The 24,012-nt window shown below is 38.8% G+C and overlaps 2 protein-coding genes and 1 pseudogene across 2 annotated transcripts; all 3 read right to left on the minus strand.

The window, feature by feature from the left end:
- Nucleotides 1–3,975: 3,975 nt before the first annotated feature.
- LOC149045821 (putative G protein-coupled receptor 45) lies at nt 3,976–5,981 on the minus strand (annotated as a pseudogene).
- Nucleotides 5,982–13,848: 7,867 nt separating this feature from the next.
- On the minus strand, nt 13,849–16,359 carry LOC113664506 (beta-1 adrenergic receptor-like). Its single transcript, XM_089207201.1, has one exon. The coding sequence runs from the start codon at nt 15,962–15,964 to the stop codon at nt 14,990–14,992; it is 975 nt and encodes a 324-aa protein (XP_089063327.1). The 5' UTR covers nt 15,965–16,359; the 3' UTR covers nt 13,849–14,989.
- Nucleotides 16,360–20,792: 4,433 nt separating this feature from the next.
- LOC149045822 (beta-4C adrenergic receptor-like) lies at nt 20,793–23,354 on the minus strand. The gene has a single exon (XM_089208342.1). The coding sequence runs from the start codon at nt 23,220–23,222 to the stop codon at nt 22,248–22,250; it is 975 nt and encodes a 324-aa protein (XP_089064468.1). The 5' UTR covers nt 23,223–23,354; the 3' UTR covers nt 20,793–22,247.
- Nucleotides 23,355–24,012: the final 658 nt, after the last annotated feature.

Here is a 24,012-nt window from a genome sequence, read left to right on the forward strand (position 1 = left end):
GCTAAAGTAAAACCAGCTTTACTATTCAATTTAATCTCTCTGTCTTTGCTCCTGCAATTCCTATATACATTATTTCATTAAAAAATTGAAATGCGCAGTAATTTTGACCATTGGAATATAATTAAGTCTAAACACAATTTTGCATCTCCAGTCCCTGTTTACTTTAACGACAGCAAACTGCATAAAGTGCTTGTTAGCCACACTGAAGATTTTAGTCATTAAAGCGGAAGACACTTGAGGACCGAATTTAAATTACGCTGACTGATTTTTGCTCCGAAACATTTTCCGTAGTATGTCTATGATGGCCAGTACAATGTGTCTCATCTTCCAGCAGTTAATGACAGCGTTCGAAAATGAATCAGAAACATGCAAGTCAATGAGTCAATGCTCATTTTAAATTTTGTCATTGAGTGACAGCTAGCTATGTTTTTTAGGGTATTAATAAAACATACATAATGAAACTTATGGTTTCACTAATTTTCCAACACCTCAGTTCTTGCTATTTCCGAATGAGTTTTTGCAGTAATCGTTGCTGTTAGAGGTAAATGCGTATAATTTGAGTTTCTACAGCAGAAAGCTATCATAAATAGTTCATCTGTAATTTATCCTCTTAAGGGACTGGTCACTATTTATCGCCTGTGGGGAGGAGAGGTCGGAGGATTTTGGTTGTGTCAAGACATTATCCCCCATAAGACTCTGTAACGTTCTTATGACCCTCTCCCTCCTTATTAACGTGTCAGTTTTTAATAATCTGCCTTTTTTCTCTGCTGGCGACGACTGATCACCCACCTTTATTTTACCCCTGAAAACCGGGAGAAATCGACCATGTTTTAAATATTCTCTGAGGCAATTTTTCTTTAGTCCCTCCCCTCCCTTGAAACTCTGTTGGCGACCACTGATCCCCGCTCTGGTCCCCTGAAAACCAGGAGAAATCGATTTTGAAAAGCATTCTCAAATTGCCACGTATAATCAACATAGATATGCCCAAAAATTAAGCCGTTGATTATCTGTAGAAATAAACATTTGAACAATTTTATTGCAAGACGAATGTGGTTACTACATTTCACTTTCAGAGTGTATGCGTGTTGTTTGAGTAAATAACACCGTAACGTATTTCAACTAGTTTGTGTGCCCTTTTAAGCAACACGATGTGTCTGTTATGACTAGAGTATCAAACTTTACTCTTTATGCGTAGTTCATGTCCAGATATTTAAAAGAAAATTATCGAGAAGGCGCCTTCCGATCACTTTTGTTTACTTTGTAAGCCACGCAAGCGCGCAAGCGTTACGACCGATCACGTTTACGCAACGTTTAAGGACAACTAGGCATCTATTCTCCCTTCACTTGTTACCAAAAACCTGAAATCCTTAACGTAGAGGATAAACAAACGAAGTCGGAACGGTCAAGAGGAGATCTTGTTCGAGTTTCAGAATTATGCAAAGGATCATTGATACGAGCGCAATTGAGCAAACACATGGATTTCCGTAGTTTTTAAGTTGTTGGTGGATGAAAGCTACAGATATAACCGCGGGTTTGAGGCAATCGGTGACCTCGTTGGTGTATAAACTATACACTGATATGCTTTTTTAGCTCGATTAACGGCTTCATTTTGAGATTTCTTTCGTACAAATAGGTGACTTTTGATATGCAGATAAAGGTCGAAGAGAAGGCTCCCCTCAGATCACGCTTGTATGAAAAACATTTCAGCTGAAGTTTCCATATTTTGTCTGTGAACTAATTGAAGGTATCTTGTAACTTGTAGCAAGATAGAATTCCGTGAGCTAAATTATTGCAGTCGCTACGCGCTAGACAAATTCTGTGAAAATTACATTTTCGATTACTGTCCGTAATGGTGGTCTAGCCAAAAGTTATTTTTGGCTTGTGGCGACGCAAAAAATGAGAATTGGAGAACAACTAAACTACTTTTGAAACATGTGTCCTAAACCCTTTTTATGGGCAAAAAATAAAAGAAAACTTTTTTTCCGTCGGGAAGTCGAGAGGACCGTTCTAAGCGAGAGCGGCACTTAAATTAAATGTACCAATTTCTATCGGTTGCATAATTTCTAAATTTCTTCCGGGGAGATTTTCATACTCTCCATGGCGAAACATCAACATATCATGATATAAATGTCGAACTAAATGTTTTTTTTAATTTGAATTGAGTTCACCAGCCGTGAGACAATCTTTTAATGCTGGTATTGCGTGACAAGGCTAGTTCACGGCAGTCTACAGTCACGCTTAAAAAAAACTCCACGGTGTTAACCATGAGAACCAACTAGCTCACAATCTAAAAAACTTTCGCAAATAGTGAGAAAAATTTTTCCCCAAGTAAGGGTGAATTATTTTCCTGAAGAAAAACGGCAAAAGAGGTCTGAAAAGATTATGCACTAGATAAAAACACTTGCGCGAAATTAACAACTTGGTTGTCAAAACAAACTGGATTCCCTTAGCGCATTGTGTTCAAAGGAAATGGCTCTTTAAATTTTACGTAAAGCTGTCAAGAAAGGATACAGCAGATGAATTTCATATTTATAGGAACACTTCTTAGAACGGTTCAATGTTGTTACGGAAACTATTTTTGACGTGTATTATAACATGAACGCATGAAGCTAATTGGCATATAGGAATTATTAACGAAGTATTTTTCCGGAAAATTTGAGCCATTTCGTGAAAAAATGGCCAAAATGATGAATTATATCGATCTTGATACTCCATCACATAATCGTTGCGGCACCTTCAAAAATTTTAAGGCTGTCACACTTCAGAAACTTGTCTGCAGGTCGGACCGCCTTATCGTTGGTTTCAATCAAGATGGCGAATATTTATGAAATTCGCAAAGCTCTCTACGGTGCAGGATGAGGAGTGCCCAAAAGTTTTATTCTATGTTTAACTTGCTGTTTCTAATTAATTTTAAGCTGCAATAGACTTGACTCTAGATCAGGTCCCACGTAAGAGAAAATAGCTTTCAACCGCATGTACCTCACTTCTCACAAATTTCAATGCTCACGATAAGGTATTTTGAAAATTTCATAACTCGGTAAAAATTTTATAGAATGCAATCGTTTTACCTTTAACGTATAGAAATAAAGTCATTCTTAAATAGGTAAAATAATTAGCTTTCTAGGGAAATAAGGATTTGGTAGCGCTCGATATTTATAGCTTAATAATATGGGTCACAGATGGCAAATTGAGCAGTTTTGGGGTGACCTCTAAAATTGTCTCATAAAAAATAAAGATAATGAAAAATTATCAAAATAAGTGTAATTTGTACACGGAATAGAATTTTTGACTTTCACTGAAAAACTTAGGGAAATCGGTGATCGGCCGAAATTTGCCTTATCCGTTCTTACGCGGACAGCCTCTTAACTTGTCCAGAAATTAAAAACGATTGTCAAATTGATGTCAAAGCCTATCTGTTATTTGCATCTATGCGAAAGGAGATGACAAGGAAAAACATACTTAATTTTAAGTTCTCAAAACTTCCGCTGTTATCAAGGACCACCTGCAAACATCTGCGGGCTAATCAATAACTTTATAGCATCCTTTGCTTTTGTTTTCATACGCAGCATTCTGCTTTGACTAACTTTTTACCTCAAAGTGTTGAGGCAAACTCGATGCTTTTCGTTGTTTGTTTAATTTTCAAGTATATCGTCCAATCTATTTTCGTTTAGAATCCACTCATTAGCCGATGATTAACACCGATTCTTCTTCCCTCGTAAATACTAGTTCCTGTCTGTTTTTTTTTCCTGAAGGCATTACGAGACGCTCTAATGCGACGCTATACCGGTGTATCGTAGAATCGTTTAGAGTTTTTAACTTCTAATGAAAGAGCCGAAAGTTTATTCCCTTCACTCACGATCATACCTTATACTTATTTGGTGTTTAGTTCTGAGAATCTTACTATCAGTACCATGTCCTTAAATTGATTATCTCTGTCATTCTAGAGTCTATTTAAATTTTACATTCAAAGGAGTCGTCCTACTTTTATTTACATCCATAATTACAATTTCACTATCCATCGATGATAAAACCAGCTTTCTTGCTCAAATTAACCTTTCCCTTCCACATTACAGATTGTTCGATTTATCGAGTGCTTAAAATTGGAACTACGGGATTATTTGGCTGTCGGTTCATATCACTAAGTTTATGTACAATCTTGTTTGTCCCTATTTCACTTTCTCGTAAACAATTACCGCCCATAGTCTTTGTAAGCCACATACAAGGGATCAGTTATCAATATGGACGACACTCGATGACCGATTGTAGTTGATACGAAATGGTAGATTGTTGATCCAAGACATCTTTCGCAATATGTCCATGATTGCGTGTCGAATGTGTCTCATCTTCCAGCAGTAAATTATAGGGTTCAAAGATGAATTTAGATACATGAGAGTCAATGAGTAAAGTAAAAGTTTCTTTAGGACGATACTCGAGCCATAGATTCTAATAACAGCCATGCAAATGAGATGGGGCAAATAACAAATTAAAAACACGAGATATACGTAGAATATGCCAACTGTGGATTTAATGAGAACAATTAAGTTTTTTGACTCCTCAGACTGAGCCTCATCTCGTATTTGCATGGAATGAATGTGATTCTTGTGCCGTCGTACAGTTATATATATTCTGATGTACACCACAAACGTGATAATGAGACTGAAAGCTTCAATAATTGTATTTATAAGATCCCTGGTACTAAGTAGCCCCCACAATATTATCAAAGAAACAAATGTACTTTTCACCCATATACCAATCACAACAATAACAACACGCCTGTGAGTCACAACCTCTTGTTATCTGAGATGAAAATGAACAGCCAAGAACCTGTCTACACTTACAGCTACAACACCAAGAAACGAAGCACCTGAAAATAAAGTATTTGAAATCGTCCGCACTTGTTGAGTGTTACAGCCAGGATCGTGTAGTCGAAGCCAGTTGATCAGAAAGAAAGTGTATAATGGTTGACTGAATAAACCAACAGCAACATCCGAGCAGGCAAGACTTAGCAGCAGAGTTTTCAAAGTTTTTGGCATTGTTGAAGTTTTGTATATGGCGTAGATTGTAACAATATTCAACATGAAGGCGGTGTAACTAAGAAAAATGTTAAAGACACAGTTGGCGATACAAGTCGAACGAAGATCTTCAAGTTCAGTGAATATCGGAAAAAACTTCGAAGACTGGTTACAAAACAATTTGCTCATGATATCCGCTAGAAGCTGCTATTTCAGACAAATAGTGAATGGTTTGCGATATTTAGCAAGCCAACTTCTCACAAGCCTTACTGAAGATAACAACGATAGCACCTTCCGTTATTCAACGTTCAAGTAAACAGTCCTCAGGTCTCAACAGATGGTTGTGACTGGTGCTGAGATGGGAAGTTAAAAGGAAATAAATTAATTATGACACAGGACGAAATTGCAAGAATCCGTAACCGGAAACGTGGCAGAAACATGTTAAACCGTTCCGGAAACACGACGGATAACCTGTGTTTCCGTTACCGGTTTCGTGACGTTTTCTCGCGTTTCCGTTGCTGCGTATACAACGGAACCGGGCCACTTTTTGTGCATGTTTCCGTCAAGTTTCAGCTAAAGGAAACAAATGTTTCCGCAATCGTAATTTCGGGTTTACATTTGCGGAAACAGAAGAAAACGTTGCGGAAACATGTCTTTTCCATGTTTCCGTTGACGTATTCCGGGCTACTGAATGGGTGATGGAACCTGCGGAAACACAAGAAACCGTTCCGGAAACTGAGGTCTGTTTCATGTTCCCGCTACAGCTTACGTCTCGGAAACGTGTTAATTCAAATTTATCTTACCCTTGCGGAAACTTTCTAGCTTTGGTAAACCTTTTTTTCCCTCTTTCTTTCCGAAACGCACCCTTATAATGTTCATGGTAGGTGGAAAGTCTTATTAATTAATTTACAGAACACCTCTTATGGCGTTTTCCCCTTCAGTCAAAGAAATACTACAGCTATATTTTGCCAAAGCGTCATTTATTTTCCTTCCATAAGACAAGGTTGTAGTTAAATAGAGCTTCAATTCATTACAGAGCCTACTATTCGCAAAATCCACTCCACTCACATGAATGTCTCATTTGGCTTAACCAGCTCAAATGACACAATTGTCTCTTTTTGGCCTAACCAGCTCACATCCCAGAAATGTCTCACTTGGCCCAACTGGTTCAAATCACACAACAATCTCATCTGATCCAACCGGCTCAAAATCACACAACTGTCTCATTTGGACAAACCAGGTTAAATGACACAACTGTCTCATTTGGCACAACCGGTTCAACTTGTCTTATTTGGGCCAACCAGATCAAATGACACAGTGGTCTCATTTGGCCCAACCGACTTAAATCACACAACTGTGTCATTTGGCCTAACTGGCTCAAATCACACAACTGCCTCGTTTGGCCCAATCAGATCAAATGACACAACTGTCTCATTTGGCCCAACTGGCTCAAATCCCACAACCGCCTCATCTGACCCAACCGGCACAAATCACACAACTGTCTCATTTTGCCCAATCAGATCAAGTGACACAACTGTCTCATTTGGCCTAACCGGCTCAAATCCCACAACCGTCTCATCTGACTCAAATCACACAACTGTCTTGTTTTGCCCAATCGACTTAAATCACACAACTGTCTCATTTGGCACAACTTGTCTCATTTGAGCCAACCAAATCAAACGACACAACAGTCTCATTTGGCCCAATCGACTTAAATCACACAACTGTCTCACCTGACCCAACTGGCTCATATCACACAACTGTCTCATTTGGCCCATCTCATTTGGCCCAACTGGCTCAAGTCACACAACTGTCTCATCTGATACAACCGGCTCAAATCACACAACTGTCTCATTTGGACAAACCAGATTAAATGACACAACTGTCTCATTTGGCACAACCGGTTCAACTTGTCTTACTTGGGCCAACCAGATCAAATGACACAGTGGTCTCATTTGGCCCAACCGACTTAAATTACATAACTGTCTCATTTGGCCCAGCTGGCGCAAATCACACAACTGTCTCATTTGGCCTTAAACTGGCTCAAATAATACAATGTCTAATTTTGGCTGTCTCGTTTGGCCCAACCAGCTCAGTGCACACAACTGTCTTCTTTGGGTAACCGGATCAAATGACACAACTCGTCTCATTTGGGTCAACCAGATCAAATGACACAATTGTCTCATTGGCACCAACCGACCTTAGTCACACAACTGTCTGATTTGGCCTAACCGGATTAAATAACACAGCTGTCGCATTAAGGTTCCTTGTTATTCAAAGAACCATCTCGCGTTTGTGTTTTGGTAAGATGTAGCAAAAAACTGCAAATCCGTTTGCAGAAACATGACGGAAACGAACAACGGCGGAAATGTGCTGGCTTAAATATGACAGAAACGTGACTTGGCATTTCCATTCCGTTAACGTGACGGAAACACGTAGACTTAAATTTTCACGTTTCCGTAAGACGCGTACGTAAACATAACGGAAACATGGAGTTGCATGTTTCCGCCACGTTTCAGAAATACGGAAACATGTGATTTCGTCCTGTGTGAGTTTTTCTTGATTACCTCCATTCGCTTAATACGTGTAACAGTTCGTTTGTCTAGCTCGTTTAATTTCTCGTTCATGTTCGTTAATTCTAAAACAGACTATGAAAAAATAGGTGGCTTAGCTACGGACTGATCAGTGTTTATCAGTGTTTAGCGGGTGGGGAAGGGGGGATTGGGGGTCGGAGGATTTTGGTTGTCACGATAAAATTTACCTGACTCCCCCATACGCCACCGTAATATTCTTATGATCCTTAGCTGCCTCATTAGCAGTTCAATGGCAGCCAATTCTCTACATTCCTTAAAGGGCATTCAACTAGAAGTCTGCAAGTGGTGCTAGACCTCTGGCAGACCTCTTCCCGATTCGTCTCAAGTCTTCCCACGGGCAGAGAAAATCTGCTTGGAGGTAGTCTCGTACCAAAATCCTCTCACGGCCAGGCGGTTCTAACTTACATTTCAGTTACAGTTTAGAAACGGTAGGATCTGGTAAACTGCAAACGAACAAAGGGGGTGCGCTTTCGAAGAAACTATGATGCTACTTCAGTGATAGCCTGAAGTGCAGGCGTCTTACTAGAGCTAGCTAGCGTTATCGCGATCGTTTATCCGAACGGCCATGTTTGGTTTGAAGTTAAAGTGGACAGTGGGGGTAGGGGACAGAGGAAGGGCAAAAAGGCAGCTTCCCGAAGAAGCTGTTAAAAATTCCATACACCCCCTGATTAGTTGCGCTTCACTGCATTTCCGGAATAGGCAGGTAACCAATAAAAATCAGTTTCTTTAAAAACCTTTGGCAATGACTTCCGGCAAAAACAAACACATTTTGTGTAATGTCCCATAATAGAGCGAGTGACACTTATAGGTTTTGCGAAGTTTCCTTTTCCTCAAAATTCAGTTGGGAAATCTCCCTAATCAAAGCCACTCTTCATCAAAACGCATTTTCAAACCTTCGAAACGGAAGGAGTGCTTTGGGGTTGTTTTGAGCGAAATTTTTCGTCAAGTTGGATTTTCCTTGGTGCAAGATAGCTCGAGATCTTTAAATCGTGTTTGCAAACCATGTGGCCGTAGGACTCGAAATCTAGGCCAGTGGTACCACTTTGTCGAGAACGCGACTGCAACGACGTCTTCTCCAGTTAAAACTAGCAAAGGAAATCTCAACACGCCAGATAAAGCTAGTCCACCGCGGAGGAAATCAAAATCTGTACGTGTTAGTTCCCCGATTGCGAAGACTCCGTCGGGGAAAGTTTCTCCCAAGCGATCAAAAGAGTCTCTCGCCTTCGAAATCACAGTGAATACCGCATCTACTTCTTTCGTACAGGAAAACGAGATGCTGAGTCAACTGATTGTGGAAGATCTTCCAAACGATGGTGTAAAAATCGTGTTCGTGAATTAGTCGGGAAACGTGACTGTGAGAATTCCCAAGGATTCCCAAACGAAAACATTGGTGAAGAACATTCACACCAAACAATGGAGAGAAGCTTTTAATGAGACTTTAAAGCACGAAGAAATTGAGCCGGAACTAAATAAAGGAATCACCAAGTTAGTGTCACGTGAGTTTGACGAATACTTGAAATCTGGAAGCATATTGGAGGTGTGTAAATCCGGACGAGCTCGCTTGTTTTTCGAACAAAATTTTCTTGAATGAGGTGAGAATTTTCTGTCCCCTCTGGTTTGACTGCGTTTGATTGCACACAATGATTGCACACATATTCTAGTGAAACAGTGTGGCTGCTTTTTTCATTAAGGAAAGAAATGGGTTAGCCAAAACCTCCTCTGCCGACGCAAATACGAGGTTATATTTACCGCACTCAATTTCCTCCAAACAACAATCCGTGAGCGTAGCTGCCGTCAATCCCATCGAAGATGCTTCTTCCATTTGATCATAAACAATACCCTGAAGCGGAAAAACGATAACTACGGTAGAAGGTTTTCTCGTCATTATTTCTTTTTTAGGAACCAGCCGTTGAAATATCAGGCTCTTCCCAAAACCAGTTTTTTCCAGAAACCAGTGTAGCAATTGCTTCTTTTTGTTCCGAGACGCACCAAATTCCGAAAAACTCTTGATTGCTTCCTTAGAGAGCGGAATCGAAACTAAACTTCACGATCAGAGTTCGCCATCTTTCTCTTTCTCCAGCAAGAGCTAGAATACACTCAAATGATTGACAGCATGCGATTGACGGCTGGAGCTTAAACGCACCAATCCGGAACTCCGCAACAGGCGTAACCCTCACGCCCCCACCCTAACCTTCTCCCTATTTTTGTCCGTTAGCCGCCCCCTTAGTATAAATTTCTTTCTCTCTCCAGCCTTCCGCTGCCATTAAAATCAACGATCGCGGCCATAATTTTCGTTAAGAAAATACTGAACACTCGCTCGCCAAAATCACGCCTGCTCTGTAGGCTACTTCGCTGGGAGGGGTTATTACGAGACGATTTGATTTTATCTGAGTTGATAATGTAAATTGCACACTGAGGAGAGTTTCTCCTGCTGATGTTTCAACTGTTAGCTTTTCGTCAGAGTGAATGTCACAAAAAGCATCAGTCGGGTTATTCCGTTCTTTTTACTGTCCGCCTGTTCTTGTTTCGGGTTCTCATTCGCTATTTGTGGTGTGAGCCACTGTTCCGATTGCCCATGTGGATTAGACTGGTTTTGTTCTTTCGACACGCAATTGAAACCTTCTTTATTCAAAAATTTGCGTTTGAATTTTGTAAACATGGTTCCCTAAGGTTGTCTCTTTCCAATTTGCACTTCAAAGACGAACAACATACCAACCTCGCCTTAGTCCCTCCATAGATACAGATGAAGCGCAGTAAACTGAACATGGACAAACGAAAGAAGCAATTTAATTCTCTGTGCATTATTTGCACAACATTAAGTCGTGCTACAGCGACAAAAAAAAAACACAGACACAAAAGAGACGAAAGTAAGCAGGTATCACTTGGGGAAATAATGAAGACATTACATAGTACATTGTCTTAATTTCAAACGAGAAAATTAATAATGTACGCAAAACAAAAACATAATTGATAGCTTGTAGTCCTCCTGGATGCTATCATAAAAATTTCAGTGTTCCCTTCAATATGTTTGTTAACTCTAAAGTTTCTCCGTCGTGCCAGTTCCTCATCATTCGTCCTCCAAAGCTGTACAGCGTACGTCCTTGTCGTTTCAACTCATATACAACGTCCATGGCAGTCACCGTCATGCGCTCCACACCAACTCTTCTAGCCAAACGTCTTATGACCGGCTTGGTTATATCCTGGGTGTTGTCTCGTAGGATTTTTCTGTGACGTTTTGCACCTCCTTTCCCCAAACCTTTTCCTCCTTTATTGGGACCGGACATGTTATTCAACTAATCCGCTCTGTTTATCTAACAAGGACTGTGCCAGGTTTGTTTACGACAAAGGAAATAAGAAGAAAGAACATTGAAGACAAACTTAGTGATATGACTCAGCAAGCAAATCATTTCGAATTTTAAATACACTTTACATCAAATTCTTACAAGTGGAACGAAAGAGGCCCATTAAATAGGAAGACTGGTTTGGTTATCAAAGTGTTTTAGCTGATTTCCAAATTAAACGAGCTTCATTGCCTTTTGCCTCGGCCTGGTTATCTATTCTAAGGAGGTTAAACTATAAAAAAACTGTTCAGGCTCATGAAAGTACATGGCTCAAACTTTGATAAGTCATTTTTCATTGAGCTATATGCTGATAAGAGGGGAATTCCCATGAGCCATCTTCAAAAAAGCTGCTTTATCTCATGAAAAAGCGAGTTTTTATTATTAATATAATCAATTTTTTCCAAAGAAGCATTACCCTAAGAAGGAGTGAGATAAGGTCCGCGGAGAAAATTGTTCTTACTTTAAGGAGAAGAAACTCTTACAGGCTCAGAGTTATAAAGCATCTGTTTGCACTAATTTTGATGAGTGGATCACGTTGCAAGCAGAGATCCTGCAGTATTTTTCTTTCAATTTTCTTTTCACTTTGAAGGGCAACGTTTATTGCTAGCATCATCGTAGCGATGTGAACTATTTGCAATTAGAAACATTTTCATCGTTATTGCTTTCGTTTGCACAAGTCTGACGATGAACTAACTTCTTTTAAAAATAGGAAAAAACAAAACAAAACGAAAATAACTTTTGAGTAACTTGTTGTGATCATGCAATTACAGCGTTTTATCTAATTTACTTTTTGCGATGGTATAGCATATAACTTTTATCTTAAATGACTGAATTTTATTGCGACAGCTCACTTCTCGCCTGACCATGCTGCTCGAGATATAGTTCTTTCTTGGTTTATAATAACTTGAAGGAAGATTTAGGTGCACATAATTTAAGTGGCTAAATATAGCGTGTTGGAGTAGTGTACGGTGCTCATATTAATAAACAGTCAACTCCTTAACTCCCCCATTAATGTGTAATTTAAAGAAAGTTTAAAGCAAGCAGATGATGAGAATGACAAAGATGATAAATTTAGGGACATGGTATTGGTATTAAGGTGGTCACGAATAAACAACAAATAAATATAAGTTATGATCATGAGTGAAGGGAATAAACTTCCAGCTCTTTCATTAGAAGTTAAAAGCTTGAAATGACTCCTCCGTGAAATGGTATAGCGTCACATTTGGGGCGTCATGTTTTTTCCTCAGGATAAGAAACCAGGAGCAAGTATTTGAGAGCGAAGAAAAACTGTTGTTTATCACTGGCAGTTGAGTGGATGGAAAACGAAAATAGATCGATCGATATACTTGAAACTAAACAAACAGCGAGAAGCAAAGAGGTGGCTGTAAAATTATTGATTTGATTAGTCCGCAGATGTTTCATAATACAAGCTGAGCGGGAGTTTTACGAGCTTAAAATTAAGTGTGTTTTTCCTCCAAATCTCCTTTCGCTTAGACGCAATAACAAATAGGTTTTTGAAATAATTTAACAATTCTTTCCAATTTCTAGACAAGTTATAATTAATGGGTCAGTTATGTAAAATGTAGCCAAAAAGTTAGTCTCGTAATGAAAGTGCTTGAAAGCTCTTGTTGAGAGATAATCGATGGCTCAAATTTCGGGCTTACCATGAAGATTACGTAATAGTTTGAAGATGTCTTTCAAAATCTCGGAGATTATTTGTTACAAGGTCCATTTCTCCTGGCTTTAACCTTTTAACTCCCAGGAATGAGTTAAAACTAATTTCTCTCTAAAATATCCATACATTATCCAGCGAACAGGTAATGAGAATACTTAGACTTATCAGGTAGAAGTTGTTACCTTGATCTAACATTAAATTCTTGTAAATTATTTACAAGGAAATGTGTAGCAGGTAGAGGGGAGAATTAACAATCAGATCTTGGGAGCTAAAGGGTTAACGAAAAGCGGAGGGGGGGTTCAGTCGTCGCCAACAGAATATTAATAGGGGACTATAATAAATTGACTACCAATTAACTATCAACAAGGGAGGGAGGGGTCGTAGGAATCTTATAGAATCTTATGGAGGGGAGGGGGGGGCTTTGTAAACATTGTTGTCACTCGACCAAGATCCTCTAAGGTTCCCGCCCCCCCCCCCCTTCCACCGCATGTGATAAATAACGACCAGCCTCATGGGAGGATAAGTGACAGATGAACTATTTTTAATGGCTTTCTACTCTATAAACTCCGATTATACGCATTTACTTCTAAAAGCAACGATTACTGCAAAAACTCATTCGGAAAAGCGAGGTCAGTATTAGAAAATCGATGATACCAAAAGTTCCATAACTTATTACCGGTTAAGGTAACTAAACCAAACATTTCTTATTGTTCAGAATGTTTGGTTATCATCTTGAAGGCTTTGTAATGTTTTATTCATTTCCTAAGGAGGATTTTGGTTGTGTCAAGATAAAAACAACATTATCCCCCATAAGACTGTAATATTCGTATTACCCCCTTTCTCCTTGTTAGCGTGTCAGTTTTTAATAATAATAATAATAATAATGATAATAATTTCATTTCATTTCATAATACTAATCTTTATTCATACTCTGTTGGCGACGACTGATCACCCACCTCTTGTTTACCCCCGAAAACCACGAGAAATCGACACTGTTGCAAGAGAAATCGAGGCTTTCAGAAATATTTTCCGACATTTTGTAAGGCATATTCAAATTGTCACGTAATTATTATAGATATGCCCAAAATTTAAGCCGTCCATAATCTGTTTAAATAAACTTTTGAACACTTTTATCTCGAGACGTACTAATGTTTTCAATACATTTCACTTTATTGATCCGTTAAGTTGTCTAGAAATTGTAAAGAATTGTCAAATTGATTCCAAAACCTATCAGTTATTTGCATCTAAATAAAGGAAATAATAAGTAAACAAAACTTAATTAATTTTAAGTTCTCAAAACTCCCGTTATTATCAAGAACCCCCTGCAATGTGCGGGCTAATCAATAACACTAAAGCCACCTCTGTTTTCGTTTTCATATGCAGCATTCTCCTTCGACTAAGTTTTTACCTCAAAAGTGTTTACACAAACTCGATGCTCTATGTTATTTGTTTAATTTTCAAGGATATTGATCAATCCATTTTTGTTTTCTATCCACTCATTAGCCAATAATTAAGATCGATTTTTCTTCCCTTGCAAATACTAGCTCATGCTTGTTTTTCTTCCGGAGGGCAAAACGTGGCACTCTCAATGTGACCCTACTCTGTTTATCATTTAAAGTTTGCAACTATTAACATAATGAAAGACGTGCAAGTTTATTTCCTTCACTCATGATCATACCTTACATTTATTTGTTGTTTAGTCCTGAGAATCTTACTATCAATACCATGTTCCCAAATTGATCATCTCTGTCATTTTTATTACCTGTTTGCTTGAGAATTTTTTTAAATTACACATTAAGGGGAGTCAAGGGGTTAACTGTTTATTAAAAGGAAGAAGTTCGTTTCCCACTATTACAGTCAGAGTAACTTGGAAATTCTGGTTTTGCGGCGGGAGGATGGATGACATAAGTTTCCTGTTTTTTTATTTGAAGCTGGAATGTCAATTACTTGTCAATGTTAGTTTAAGAGAGGGGATTTGGCGAAACAGTTGGCAGTCATAGGAAAAATTTACATGAGGGAAAAAGAGGCTTTTCCGAAGCTCAAGTCCGAAACCACCGTTATTGGTTATAATTCTGATTTGAAATTAAGAGCGACGGAAACCTTGATATGAATAAGTCATGTCTCCTCTCTCACTTTTATCTGCATCCACAATTACAATTTCACCACTCATCGATTTCAAAACCAGCTTTCTTCCTAAAATTAGCCCCATCCCTTCCAAACTAGAGACTTATTGGACTTAAAATTGGAACTACGCAATTATCTGACTGCCGGGTCTTATCATTAAGTTTTTATACGATCTTGTATGTCCCTATTTACTTTGTCGTAAACAATTACTGCGCGCAGTCTTTGTAAGCCACACAGAGGGGATCAGTTACCAATATGGACGACATCTGATGACCGATTGTAGTGGATCCGAAATGGCCGATTGCTCACCCAAGACATCTTTCGTAGTATGTCCATGATAGCGTGTCGAATGTGTCTCATCTTCCAGCAGTAAATTATAGGGTTCAAAGATGAATTTAGATACATGAGAGTCAATGAGAAAAGATACAATTTTTTTAAAACGATACTCGAGCCATAGATTCGAATAACAGCCATGCAAATGAAATAGGGCAAATAACAAATTAAAAACACGAGATATACGTAGAATATGCTAACTGTGGATCTAGTGAGGAGAGTAAAGTTTTTTATCTCCTCAGACTGAGCTTCGTTCCGTATTTGCATGGACTGAATCTGATTCTTGTGCCGTTGTACAGTTAAATATATCCTGATGTACACCATGAGGGTGATGATAAAACCGAAAGCAGCCGTAATTGCACTTATAAGATCCTGAGCATTAAAATGCCCCCACAATTTCATCAAATTAACAAATGCACTGTACAGCCATAAGCTGATCAGCAAAACAACTACACGCATGGGAGTCACAAGCTCCTGGTATCTGAGATGAAGATGAACGGCTAAGAACCTGTCTATACTTACAGCCACAACACCAAGGAACGAGGCAGCTAAAAATATACCACTGAAGACCGTCCGCACTTGTTGAGTGTTACAGCCAGGATTGTGTAGTCGAAGCCAGTTGATGAGAAAGAAAGTGTATAGTGGTTGACTAAACAAACCAACAGCAACATCCGAGCAGGCAAGACTTAACAGCAGAGTTTTCAAAGTTTTTGGCATCGTTGAAGCTTTTTGTATGGCGTAGAATGCCACAATATTGAACATGAAGGCGGTGTAAGTAAGAAAAACGTTAAAGACACAGTTGGCGATACAAGTCGAACGAATATCTTCAAGTTCGGTGAATATGGGCAAAAATTGCGAAAACTGGTTACAATACAATTTTCCCATGATTTTCGCTTACTTATAAAAGGTTGGAGCCGTTATTTTAGAAGAATACTGAATGGGTTGCGATATTTTAGCCGGCCAATTTCTCTCTAGACTTACTGAGGATAACAACGATATCGATAGTACCCTCCGTCATTTAACGTTCAAGTAGAGAGTCCTCAGATCTCAGCAGATGGTTACAGCCGATGTTGAGATGGGAAGTTGAAAGAAAATGAATTAATTAAGGACCTTAAGATTGAGGATGGCTTGAGTGAACGACGGCTACCGGAAGTAAATTTTTCCTTGGGAACGCGATTGCGTAAGTGCGAACAGTTGGACAACCGCGTGCTCGATCTGTGAACGACGTGAAAACAGGCTACTTGAAGTTCATTAGCAAACGACAGATTCAAATCCTAATAAACAAGGTAAATTTTTTAATTTCGTTCATTTTCTCTCCAGCATCTTCCACTTTACGCTTTTTCTCGGCCGTGGCTTCTAGTGAGGCGATAAGATGTAGAAAAAATTTCAAACGAAGGATTTTTTTCAACAGGTACTTGAAGTTAAAAACAGTGTTCAGCTAAATCTTTGTAAGTTTTTCTGTAAAATCAGAACTTGTGTATTAAATTCGACTGCAAATAGAATGGATCCTTGATTTGTAATTCTTCTCGGTAGAATGCAATAGACCGATGAGCATCATACCCTCCTTCTACGAGAGATTTTAGCCACGGAACCCTTCAAATACAAACCTAGAACTCAACAGCGCATTAATCTGTAAAAATACTGTAGTTGCTCATTTAATGATGTAACGAATCCAGCCTTCACAGTTACCCAAAGAGCGGTGAAAGATAAATTTTGTCTTTTAAAAGAGAAACATATTGCTAAAAAGAAAGAGCAGGATAAAGCTGCTAGCATAGATGTAGAGGAGACGGAGATTGATGTGCTTCTTGAGGAAATCATAGAGAAAGAGAAGTATTCTCAATCAGAATATAAGGATAAAGATGAAGAACATGAAAGAAAAGTTGAGAAAGGAAAGGCTACTGCCGCTGTTATGCGGCAAAAAGTAATGGAAAGCCTAGGAGAAACTCTAAAACGGAGCCGAACGGATTCAGAAGAAAGTGGTGAAGAAAAAAAAAAGATCAAAATGTTCTGAAGCAATCGATACCTACAGGGCAAAAATGAGCAAGGTCTCGAGTTAAAACAACAAACAGCTAGAAATTGATGAGAAAAAGCAAAACCTATGCGAACGTCAACACCAAGATTTCATGTTGTTAATTAAAATATGCAAGAAAACACCATGAAACTTATGGAGTCAGTAGTGCAACAAATGAAAAACAAATAAGATGAGAACTGGCCGTCATTTATTTTTTAATTATTAGCATCCACCCGGTAGTTGTTTATTGTCTTTTATGATGAGTAAAGTAAATTGACTGTATTTACCAAAACTGACTAGTCCAGTGGATGGGTTTACGAAAATCATATTCAGATTCTAATAGTTCATGAGACATATTGCACGCTTTTTACAACAATGGCTGCCGATTTTTTCTGACATAAAATTGTTGTATTCTTTTAGCAGATGTTGTTTGTTAAATAAACTATGAATCACGCATCCAGTCCCAATGACTTAACAGTGCCAAACAAAAAAAAGAACAATGTATGTCACAATACTAGAGTAAATTCAGTATGACTGCATGAAACTGGAATGAATTTAAATTGTACAAAATTAGTACAGCATCTTTTATCCCCACTAGTTGATCAATATTGGTTTGAACTATTGAGTTGGTATTGTTCTATACCAATGTCGAATGCACTCTAATTTTCTTCGCCATTATCAGTGCTACTTATCATAAATTACTCACTAGATTTGCAGAGGTTTGTTGTTTTTACCCTAAATAATAAACAAACACCTTCAAACTTTACTCTTGTTTCAATACATAGTGTTGTTTTATTTCCTTTAAACTTGCTACACCTTTACTATACCTTTTTGCATGGCCAGACCAAGAACTTAAGAATTGACCCGACTGAAAATATTCTTGCGGAGAAGAAGGAATGGGGTCAAAAAACTGGCTACTAGTATTACCAGTGTAGGTGAACCATTAAAGGGTAGGCAGAGTCTCCTTGCAAACAGAGAGGGTCCGCTCTAATAGAAAAAGCATATTGGCTAAGATCTCTGAGCAGTCCTGAGTCTGCAAGCATGCCGGCATTATACTTTCGCCCCTCTGTGGAAAAAATGTCAATTAATAGTGACATTACTGGTCAGTCTATTTCAGCTCTGCATCAATATTCTTAGCCATAGCTTGTTTTTAATGAATTTTAATGCTTTAAGAAGAAAGAAGGAGAAACATTCAATGAAAGTCCAAGCTAAAAGGTTCATGTGGTTCTCATAAATATAATTCACAATAGTGCTACTTATCATAGACAACTCGGGCACTGGTAGATCAAATCTTTGTAATAAATCACTGTATTGACATGGATATACCAATTCTCTGAGTAAAATACAACTTAAGCTTTCCAGTCCACCAAAAATAGTTCCTTGAGAATTAACCAAATCTGCTGGTATTTGCAGAACAGCGACAAGCAAAAGGATGTCGTTTTTACAGAATCTGAATTGTGCTTTACACTGGTCAGGTTCCATATGGTCGAAGGAAAATAGCTGATAGTCTTCATGCGGAAGATGTAAGTACTTTGAAGAGAGTGCATCATACAGTAAAATGAACTCTTCATCATGACCTCTGATGAATGATAAAGTGTGAAAAGATCACGCATTTCCCTAAAATTAGCCATGATGGTTAGACGTCCTCCAAATTCTAAACGTATTGGATCGAGTGGATCTTAACGCCAAATTTCCCGCGTAAACGACGCTTTACTCTAGCCAGGCTCTCCTCCGTTATGACGTCCTCAATCCGTATTATCGGTTTTCCTTGATTACCTGCAGTCGCTTAACACGCGTAACTTAAAATATAAGTGGCTTAGTTACGGACCGATAATTTTTATCGAGGGGGGGGGGGGGGGATTGCTTAGGGTTGGATGATTTTGGTTGTCAGGATGAAATGATTATTTACCTGATTTCCCCATAAGCTTCCGTAATACTCCTATGATCCTTCCTCATTGGCAGTTCAATGGCAGCCAATTCTTTATAGTCCTGTAAAGGGTAGTCAGCTAGAGGTCTGCAAGTAGTGCCAGACCCCCAGTATACCTTTCCCCGATCTCACGAGCAGAGGACTGCTTGTAGGTAGTCTCGTGCCCACCCCTTTCACGACCAAGTGGTTGTAACTTACATTTCCGTTACAGTAAAAAAATTTGGGTACGAGATTATGTTAGCCCGCAAATGAACAAAGGGGGTGTGTTTTCGAAGAAACTGTGATGCTACTTCGGTGGGAGTATTACGAGACAATTTGATTTTATCTGAGTTGATAATGTAATTTGGACACTGAGGAGAGTTTCTGAAACTGACGTTTGGAGCGTTTGAGTGAATGGCGCAAAAAGCATCACTCAGGCTATTCCATGCCTTTTACAGTCCGCCTGTTCTTGTTTCGGGTTCTCCTTCGCTAATTATGATGTTAACCACTGTTCAGATTGCCCATGTGGATTAGACTGGTTTTGTTCTTTCGACACGCATGTGGAGCCTGCTTTATTCTAAAATTTACGCTTGAATATTCTAAACATGTTTCGCTGAGGTTTACATGCTATATATTTGCACTTCAAAGGCGAACACCACACTAACCTCGCCTTAGTCCCCCCATAGCGTTAGAAGTAAATTTTCTAACACTCGTCGTTTGATAGGTTAATTCTTCTTTATTCTCTTTTTTCACAAATTGATACAACGGGGACTAGGTTCTATCTGACAAGGAAAACTAGAGTCACCGCTTATAAAGGTGACACTGCGGATGACATTTCTAAGCCGTCAATCTTCTTGTGTCGTCATCGTACCATCTCAACTAGCGAATCACGCTGAACTACGTATTGCAGTTCCACATACTGAGTATGCACCTTCGAGTTGTTTACGCAGTTACAAAATCAATTTATACCTTAATTTTCATATCTTTACGGTTGAGATCTGCCAGAACAGAAACGAGATCGATAATATAAAAATTACAAATAACCTTGGTTCAGAGTATTATTTATACCTGAAAGGGTATCTTAAGAGAAAACCACCTTTAAAGATTGTTACATAGCAACATCTTGGCCACAAGAGTTAAAGAAGAAAAGCGCTCACAAGTACCGCCCCCAAATTGCTTTTGGTTGCGAAACATGAGGGGTATCACCTGTTTACACCTTAAATTACCTCTGGGGCCAAGAAGGTGTCGAACGCGACCTATTACCAGGGAGATTTACTCATCCTGGACTAACAAATTAACTTAATTAGGAACATGGCTCATCACGAGTTCCATGTCAACCTCACGATCACAACGAGGAAAACGTGATTAAACTCACAAGGAGAACGTGACCAAACTCACAAGAAGAACGTGACTAAACTCAACCATTAAGATAAGACCACTAAGAAGGAGTAGGAAGTAATCAACCTGCCCTTTTTATAATTTGCATTGAATGACTTAAAATAATATAATATTTCCATTCCTTTTTCGGACACCAATACAAGGAAACCCTTACGATATTGTAGATTTACTATAATTGTAATTTTATTATTTAACAAATTCTCCCTACTTAGACGGAGCTGTCCCCAGCTCCCAAAAGATTTATGAATATGCGGTTAGATAAGTGGATATATTCGTAAGTGGATATATTCTTAAGGTTGCTAACATAAAACACCAAAATGCCGTTGTGACTAAATATGGGGAGTAAATAAGCCTTTTTTTCGTTTTTGATTTTTTGTTTGGAATACCTGTAGAATATACTTAGCTAAATGAATGTAAATACGGCTGAAATAAGTAAGGCTAACGATGGCCGAGGCGAAAAGCTTGCCACCCAGCAGGCGGTGGAGGTGGAGGTAGAACATAATCTGGAAAGAGATCATCTTCCTCTGCCCCATACCCGTCCACGGTAAGACCTTGTAATTCCAACCACCAAAACTGATCTGGCGGTGGAGGTGGCGGGGGAGGAAATTGAACTTGATAAAAACAAAACGGATACGGGCCTGAGGGAATTATAGCATCCGTGTGATGGTAGGGAGAAAGCTGCTGGCGACAGTGGGGACACTTATTGCGAACAACTCCCTCACGGGTAGCGTAGAACTTTTATCTTAAATGACTGAATTTTACTACGACAGTTCTCTTATCGCGTGTCCATGCTGATCGAGATAGTACTTTCTTGGTTTATGGTAATTTGCAGGAAGATTTAAGTGCACGTAATTTAAGTGGCTAAAAATAGCATGTTGGAGTAGTAGACGGTGCTCATATCAATTAACAGTCAACTCCTTAACTCCCCCATTAATGTGTAATTTAAAGAAAGTTTAAAGCAAGCAGGTGATGAGAATGACTAAGATGATCAATTTAGGGACACGGTATTGATAGTATGATACAATTATCAAAACTCTTAATGTGACCCTTCCGTTTTTCCTTAAAGCCAAGCGAAAACGAGGCTGTTACAAATATTCTCCGAGATGTTGAAAGACATTTTCAAATTGCCATGCAATCATCATAGATTTGCCCAAAATTGAAGCCGTCGATTATCTGAACAAATAAACTTTTGAACGCTTTTATTACGAGAGTATCGTTTTCACTACATTTCACTTTTATTGACCCATTAATTTGTTTTGAAATTGTAAAGAATTGTCAAGTTGGTTGCAAAACCTATCTGTTATTTGCATTTAAGCGAAAGGAGATAAAACATACTTAATTTTAAGTTTTCCGGCAAAACTCACGGTATTATCGAGAACCACCTGCAAACATCTGCGGGCTAATCAATAACTCTATAGCCACCTCCGTTTTCGTTTTCATATGCAGCATTCTGCTTCGACTAAGATTTTACCTCAAAATTGTTAAGGCAAACTCGATGCTTTTCGTTGTTTGTTTAACTTTCAAGTATATCGATCAATCCATTTTCGTCTTAAATCCCCTCATTAACTAATGATTAACATCGATTTTTTTCTTCTCTCGTAAATACTAGCTCCTTTGCAACCATAATTACAATATCACCATCTATCGATGACAAACCCAGCTTTCTTGCCAAAATTAGTTCCTGCCCTTCCACACCAGAGATTATTCGATTTATTGTGTACTTAAAATTGGAACTACGCAATTATTTGGCTACCGGGTCTTATAACTTAGTTTATGTACAATTTTGCTTGTCCCCATTTCACTTTGTCATAAACAATTACCGTGCATAGTCTTTTTAAGCCACACAGAGTGGATCAGTTATCAATATGAACGACATTCGATGACCGATTGTAGTTGATCCGAAATGGCTGATTGCTGATCCAAGACATCTTTCCCAGTATGTCTATGATAGTGTGTCGAATGTGTTTCATCTTCCAGCAGTAAATTACAGGGTTCAAAGATGAATTTAGGAACACGAGAGTCAGTGAGTAAAGATAAAGTTTCTTTAAAACGATACTCGAACCATAGATTTGAATAACAGCCTTGCAAATGAAGTAGGGCAAATAACAAATTAAAAACACGAGATATACGTAGAATATGCCAGCTGTGGATCTAATGAGGATATTAAAGTTTTTTATCTCCTCAGACTGAGCTTCGTTTCGTATTTGCATGGACTGAATCTGATTCTTGTGCCGTCGTACTGCATGATATATCCTGATGTACACCACGAGTGTAATAATAAAACCGAAAGCAGCACTTATCGTACGTATAAGATCCCGAGTACTATGAAGCTCCCACAATATTATTAAAGAAAGAAATGCACTATACACCCATATGCCAATTACAACAATAACAACACGCCTGTGAGTCACAAGCTCCTGGTATCTGAGATGAAGATGAACAGCTAAGAACCTGTCTACACTTACAGCCACAACACCAAGGAACGAAGCACCTGAAAATAAAGTATTTGAAATCGTCCACACTTGTTTAGCGTTACAGCTAGGATTGTCTAGTCGAAGCCAGTTGATCAGAAAGAAAGTGTATAATGGTTGACTAAACAAACCAACAGCAGCATCCGAGAAGGCGAGACTTAGCAGCAGAGTTTTCAAAGTGTTTGGCATTGTTGAAGTTTTGTATATGGCGTAGATTGTCACAATATTCAACATGAAGGCGGTGTAAGTAAGAAAAACGTTAAAGACACAGTTGGCGATACAAGTCGAACGAAGATCTTCAAGTTCAGTGAATATGGGCAAAAATTGCGAAGACTGGTTACAATACAACTTGTTCATGATTTTTGCTAGAAGCCACTATTTCAGACAAATAGTGAATGGTTTGCGATATTTCAACAGGCCAGCTTCTCACAAGCCTTACTGAGGATAACAACGATAGTACCCTCCGTCATTCAACGTTGAAGTAAACAGTCCTTGGATCGCGGCAGATGGTTGCGGCAGGTGCTGAGATGGGAAATTAAAAGACAATAATTATGAGTCTTACTTGATTACATCCATTCGCTTGACACGCGTAACTGTACGTTTGTGGAGCTCGTTTAATTTCTCGTTCATGTTCTATAATTTTAAAACAAACTTTGAAAAAATAAGTAGCTTGGTCACGGACCGATCAGTGTGTATCGCAGAACAGGGGGGTTTGGGGGTCGGAGGACTTTGGTTATCACGATAAAATTTATTTACCTGATTATCCCATAAGTCTTTGTAATATTCATATGATCCTTAGCTGCCTCATGGCAATGGCAATTGCAATGGCAGCCAATTCTCTATAGTCCTGCAAAGGGCAGTCAGCTAGAGGTCGGCAAGTGGTGCCAGATAACCCGGCAGACCTCTCCCCGATTTGTTTCAGGCCTTCTCATGGGTAGAGAAGGTTTGCTCGTAGATAGTCTCGTGCCCACCCCTTTCACGGCCAAGAGGTTGTAACTTACATTTCCGTCACAATTAAACGGTAGGATCTGAGTACGAGATAATATTAGCTCGCAGGCTACTGAGTTTTTTTTAGAGTCTTAGTTAATAATGTATTTTAAAACTGACGTTTCGAGCTTTAGCTTTTCGTCAGAGTGAATGGTGCAAA

This window comes from Pocillopora damicornis, chromosome 5, assembly GCF_964200805.1.
Source record: "Pocillopora damicornis chromosome 5, jaPocDami1.2, whole genome shotgun sequence".
NCBI lineage: Eukaryota > Metazoa > Cnidaria > Anthozoa > Scleractinia > Pocilloporidae > Pocillopora > Pocillopora damicornis.